We start from the raw sequence: 6,454 nt of genomic DNA on the forward strand, positions 1-6,454 counted from the left end.
GTCAGGTGGTCTGGTATTCCCATCTCTTTCAGAATTTTCCACAGTTTATTGTGATCCACACAGTCAAAGGCTTTGGCATAGTCAATAAAGCAGAAATAGATGTTTTTCTGAAACTCTCTTGCTTTTTCGATGATCCAGCGGATGTTGTCAATTTGATCTCTGGTTCCTCCGCCTTTTCTAAAACCAGCTTGAACATATGGAAATTCACGGTTCATGTACTGTTGAAGCCTGGCTTGGAGAATTTTGAGCATTACTTTACTAGCGTGTGAGATAAGTGCAATTGTGTGGCAGTTTGAGCATTCTTTGGTATTGCCTTTCTTTGGGATGGGAATGAAAACTGACCTTCTCCAGTCCTGTGGCCACTGCTGATTTTTCTAAATTTGCTGGCATATTGAGTGCAGCACTTTCACAGCATCATCTTTTAGGATTTGAAATAGCTCAACTGGAATTCCATCACCTCCACTAGCTTTGTTCATGGTGATGCTTTCTAAGGCCCACTTGACTTCCCATTCCAGGATGTCTGGCTCTAGGTGAGTGATCACACCATTGTGGTTATTCGGGTCGTGAAGATCTTTTTTGTACAGTTCTTCTGTGTATTCTTGCCACCTCTTCTTAAAATCTTCTGCTTCTATTAGGTCCATATCATTTCTGTCCTTTATTGAGCCCATCTTTGCATGAAGTGTTCCCTTGGTATCTCTAATTTTCTTGAAAAGATCTCTAGTCTTTCCCATTCTATTGTTTTCTGCTATTACTTTGCACTGATCACTGAGGAGGGCTTTCTTATCTCTTCTTGCTATTCTTTGGAACTCTGCATTCAAATGGGAATATCTTTCCTTTTCTCCTTTGCTTTTTGCTTCTTGTCTTTTCACAGCTATTTGTAAGGCCTCTTCAGACAGCCATTTTGCTTTTTTTGCATTTCCTTTTCTTGGGGATGGTCTTGATCCCTGTCTCCTGTACTATGTCACGAACCTCCATCCATAGTTCATCAGGCACTCTGGCTATCAGATCTAGTCCCTTAAATCTATTTCTCACTTCTACTGTATAATCATAAGGGATTTGATTTAGGTCATACCTGAATGGTCTAGTGGTTTTCCCTACTTTCTTCAATTTCCCTTTAGTACTTCAAAAATACAGTGTTGACTACAAACTTCAGACATGTTACATTAACATTGTAGTTTAGTTCTGGCAATTATATTGTACACTCGGTAAGTACAAAAAAGTAGGTGCTGTGGGGATTCAGATTTGAGTGCATGGAACTTAGTTCTTCTACCATTTAGTAACTTCTACATTTAGTAACTGATTTTTGATGTGACGAGGCTCTGTTCATCTCGCTCTGTTGTCTCTGGCATGTAATAGGTTGGTACCAGTGCTTTTATTCGTCTTGTGCGTATGATACAAATCTATTTTAAACAATTACTTTTTCATGTTTTATTTTATCTTCAAGAGAATTATTAGAGCAAGTTGCAGAGTTTGAAAAAGCGGAATTTACATCTTCAAATAAAAAGGTAAATTTTGGTCCATATCTTAATAGCCACTGTTTAGCATCCTCAAATTGCTTAGAACGTTCAGAGGCTGAGGTGAGAACTCTCAAGGAAAAGCATTCAGCTCAAGACCAGAATTCAAAAGTTGCCTTGTGGATTTTTAGGCAAAAGAAAAGCTTTGGAAGTTACTGTGAAGCACTTACTTTTGTCTGCTGTCTCACACACCTGCGGGCACATGCTCACGTCCCTTCAGTCCACCTGCCTCCCACTTGTGCAAGCTCTTCACTCAGGCCTCCTGGCACTGTCCCTCCCCAGCCGCGTGACTGTGAGACGACTGGGCCTCGTTCTCCTCCTCTCTCCAGTGGAGACAGCGCTAGTCAGGGCCTGCTTCTCTCTGTAATCAGCCCTGTTGTCTACAGCGACCCTTCCACGTGTGCACTTACCATGAACGCTCTGGCGTTGCCTGGGGAAACATGCCGAGAGGAGTCCAGGAATGTACACGTACAGAAGAGTTTTCTGATTGTTCCTTTGGAACTGATTTCAGGCTAAGAAATTTCTGGTTCAGAGGGCATGAAGTCTTGTGCTTTAGTAGAATGTATGTATTGAGTTGTGTCAAGTTACTCACCTGCAATGTAGTTTACCTAAATCCTCATCATTATTGCAATTTTGGGGGGTTTGTGCAGAAATGTTGCTTCCAGCTCTACAGTATTAGAACCTCAGTCCCTAGGTCCTAGGATCTTTGTCTGCTCTGGCTTTGACTACCATCCCTCCCACCCGTCTCTTCCATCTGTCTGTTTAAGATACAAGGAGGATGGCTTTCATTTTGATCTACCTTTGGTTGGGCACTGTGGGCCAGGCTCTGTCCTCAGCACTGGCACGTGGTAGAGAAGCAAACCAATAAAAGTCTAGCTGACATCCCATGGGTAGGTTTGCACAGTGTCTCCCACTTAGAAAGTACAGGGGCTCAGTGATTACATGCGCTTTATTTGGTGGTGACTTCAGTTTGGTTTGCTTCGTTTCAGTCCATCATAGACAGCATGAAGCCAAAACTGGCTCCACTTCACGAAGGTGGAGCGGCAGAACTCCTGAACAAGGTAATGTTGCCGTCACTGTGAGAAATGCAGCTCTCAGGGTGTGTGCTGGCTGCCTGCGCAGCTCTAAGTGGACATGGGGTGGAAGGTCCGGCCCTGTCCACTGAGCGTAATTAGTCCGTCAAGGTAGTTGTCCTTAATGGTACTTAGTAAGAGGTTTATAAAAAATAATTACCAATATACAACTATTTTTCATGACTCTTGTGTTTTCAACATTATGCTAGATGTTGTTACATAAAAAGAAAAGTAATACCTGGCCTTTTGCCTTCAAGACCTTACGGTCTTGTTTAGAAGGGATAACTAACATTCTAGAAATGGAGACAGGAGACTGCTAACCTTTGTACCACAGGGTGGCAAAGAAGACACAGTGCCATGTGGATGAGAGTCGTGGAGGACTGGCTGTTGGGTACGGTGGTGCCCAAGCTGGGCTGAAAGGCAAAGACACAGTGAATTGTCAGAAGAGAAAGGCCAGCAGGGGACAGAGTGGGCAGCAGTCCGAGGCAGGCCCGAGGCTGGCGTGCCTTGGAGCAGAGTGCAGGCTCTCCTCCGGGCAGTGGTGTGTGTGCTAGAGTGTGGTGAGACTGCGCTGACAGGCGATGCTCGTGGTGGAGCTGGTAACGAGCGAGGGCTGTGGGCCTCTGCTCATAGGGACCCTTAAGGGCTGGACACAGGGTATGGAGTGGTGGTGATTGTGCTTAGAGGATAAGTGGCAGGTGCCATGCTGTGGAGGCCAAGAACAGAACAAGAGTTTCAGGATCAGCTAGGTGAGAGATGGCAGAGGAGGGGACTTTGGGAAAAGGCTGAGAATAGAAGGCTGAAAAAAGTCTGAGAGACTGTGAAGGAAGGAACTAGAAGTCTTAGAGCCAGAGATGACTCATAAATGTTGAGGCTGGTGGACTGGGTGAAGCTGGGATATTACCAGTAGCCAGAGCATCCAGACTCTGGAGTTTCTATGTAATTTAAAAATTCAAAGTATGAGTGAAACAATTTCAAGGATGAAAAGTACTTTGGCTAACATAGTAAAACTTGAATTTACTCACAAAGGAAATTGTAAGACTTCAAGAAGAGAATGAGAAATTGAAGTCAAGACTGAAGACCATTGAATCACAGGTAACTGAGAAATACCTAAAATTATTGAAAGCATTCCTTACAGACTGAATATTGCATGTTTTCCGTTTGCTCTTGATTTTAGGCGACAGATGCATTGGATGAGAAGTCAAAGCTGGAGAGAGCACTGCAAGATTTACAGCTTGAGCACGGGAGTCAAAAGGTGAAGTCAGTTTTAGCTTTTTCATGTTTTCCAGATAGAATCAAGTTAGAAACTTCCATGAAGTCTTAGTTGCTATCATGCCCCACCACCGGCCACTCCCCAAGAAGGAGGCCACCGCTGCTGTCCTGCATCGAGACAGCCTTGTCCAGGAAAGGCCACGTGAGCGCCTGCTCAGGGCAGAGGGGGCACATGCATGGCTCACGTGCTTCGCGTGTCCCAGAGCACATGGCATCTAAGATTTGCTTAATTTTTTTTTTTTTAAGTTCTTTTCCCTTTCACTTTCCCATTCCAATTCCAATAGGAAAGAGAGAAGAATGGAAGAGTTCTTAGTTAATTGGATTTGTTGTTGTGATTTAGTCACTAAGTCCTGTCAGAGGCTTTGCAATCCCATGGGCTGTAGCCCACCAGGCACCTCTGTCCATGGGCTTTCCCAGGCAAGAATACAGAGTGGGCTGCCATTTCTTCCTCCAGGGGATCTTCCCGACCCAGGGATCGAACCCCGGGCCTCCTGCATTGACATCTTCAGGAGTATGATAAAATGAAATTAATTTATTAGTTGTGCATCTTCAGATCCATCTGTATCTAGCAGAGTTTGTGTAAAACAGTGAAATTCAGTGTTAAAGTTCTCCAGGTTTGTCTGAGTGGAGTGACTGAGCCCCGCTCCAGCCTGGAAGCCGTCGTGGGCACGGTTCTGCCTCGTGTGGCCTTTGCATGGAGATGAGACGCTATAGTAGGACCCCGCCAGCACGGCGGTTTGACTGAGTCTTCTTTGCAGCACTGGCTTTCCTAGTGGGTTTAGTGCCACTGTAAATGTCTACCAAATAATCCCCAAACTCGCTTCATTAGACGTTGGTTACCCTTTTTCTGTGGAAAATTTCAAACATGTATAAGCATAGAAAGAATAGTGTAATGTAACCCAGGCACTCGTCACTCAACTGAGCGGTAGCTCAGTCGCCAAGGCGTGGCCAGCCTGTTTCATGTTAACCTCTACTTTCTTCTCTTCTCCCCCATGATTTTTGAAACGAATTTAAGATATTACATTATTTCATCTGTAGATACTTTTTTAAAATAAAAGGATACTTCTTACATGGCTAAAATGAAAGGAAATATATATGAGTTTCAATCATTATATACCAAGGACCATAAATTTATAAAACAGCTGAATACTGTGGAACAGTTGTATAATTTCTCAAAAGTAGAACAGTTGCATTTTTGGATGATAAATTTGTTTTACAAGCTATTGAAGATTTTGCTCCAATTTTACTTTTTTAAGATTTGGCAAAAGCAAAATGAATACAGAGATACAGTGAAATAAAATCATTTTCAAGACCAGATTTCAAAAATAAGGCATTTTTCTTTTGTTGATAGCAGTGCTCCATCCTCATAGTTAGCAATTATGGACCATTTTCCTGTCTTACTAATATTATTCTTCTTTACATTATAAATGGTATCTGGTAGAAAACATGATCCAAGTAGAGAGAAGATCCAACTGCTTATGTTACACAAAGTGTACGAAAATGTGTATTTCAAATTAAGATAAAAACTTTGTCTTGTAAATGTAGCAAGCCATATACTCAATAAGTGTTAATTAGGCTCTTATAATATTGTGAAACATGTCACCCCAACTCTGGGAAACACAACCTTGTCAAATTTAGGATCTCACCTCTCTCGTTCTCCCTTTGGAATTCCAACAGCTCATAAATCATCCTTGACATACTTGGAAATCAGTGACTGCTGAGTGACCGTGTGTGTGCAGGACACCATGCACTGGGTACCGAGTGACCCTCCAGGACTGCAGCGGCAGAGGAGGCTGGTGGGGGGGCTGGCGTGCACACGCAACACACAGCCTCCTCTTTCCATTGCTGAGGTGTTGAGTCTAAAGCCGTTACTATTTAGGATGTCAGCGTGAACTTACGTGGGTGTACGTATTTTTCATAGGATTTTATAAAGGCCCAAGACTTGAGTGACTTGGAAAACACAGTTGCTGCTTTGAAGAGTGAGTTTCAGAAGACACTTAATGACCAGACAGAAAACCAGAAATCCCTGGAAGAGAATCTAGCAACGGCCAAGCACGACCTGCTGAGGGTACAGGAGCAGCTGAGCATGGCTGAAAAGGTCAGGTTTGTCTGTCCGCGTCGGACTGAGTGATGAATGCAGTGTAACTAAGGGGAATGTGGATAGCTGCAGGCTCACTGTATTTTTCCTCAAGGTATTAGGCACTTTGTGTTCTAAGAGATCTGTCACTTTTGGTAGAAAGATTGCTCTCTGACACTAAAGTATCTGTAGTAATAAAAAGCCTCTACTCCTTCCTGGGTATGCTCACACCCACCACCCTGCACCCCCATGTTGCTTGTCCTGATCATCCCGTTTATAGTCTGGCAGAGGGTTGGGTGGTGTTTTTCTGAAGGGGTCTGTCCCTGTTTCTTAATTTATAAGCAGCATGCAGAGAACTCGGAGAAGGCAATGGCACCCCACTCCAGTACTCTTGCCTGGAAAATCCCATGGATAGAGGAGCCTGGTGGGCTGCAGTCCATGGGGTCGCTAAGAGTCGGACACGACTGAGTGACTTCACTTTCACTTTTCACTTTCATGCATTGGAGAAGGAAATGGCA

The 6,454-nt window shown here is 43.7% G+C and overlaps 1 protein-coding gene across 1 annotated transcript in view; it reads left to right on the forward strand.

Annotated features, from left to right (window-relative positions):
• LZTFL1 (leucine zipper transcription factor-like 1) overlaps window positions 1–6,454 on the forward strand; it is an 18,614-nt gene that overhangs the window by 9,655 nt on the left and 2,505 nt on the right. The window contains exons 4-8 of the mRNA XM_010862412.1: window positions 1,445–1,505; window positions 2,504–2,575; window positions 3,617–3,682; window positions 3,765–3,842; window positions 5,781–5,957. Of these exons, the coding sequence (XP_010860714.1) occupies window positions 1,445–1,505; window positions 2,504–2,575; window positions 3,617–3,682; window positions 3,765–3,842; window positions 5,781–5,957 (454 nt within the window). The remainder of the gene's footprint in view (window positions 1–1,444; window positions 1,506–2,503; window positions 2,576–3,616; window positions 3,683–3,764; window positions 3,843–5,780; window positions 5,958–6,454) is intronic.

The sequence above is a fragment of the Bison bison genome, unplaced genomic scaffold, assembly GCF_000754665.1.
Source record: "Bison bison bison isolate TAMUID 2011002044 unplaced genomic scaffold, Bison_UMD1.0 scf7180017864482, whole genome shotgun sequence".
NCBI classification, from domain to species: Eukaryota; Metazoa; Chordata; class Mammalia; order Artiodactyla; family Bovidae; genus Bison; species Bison bison.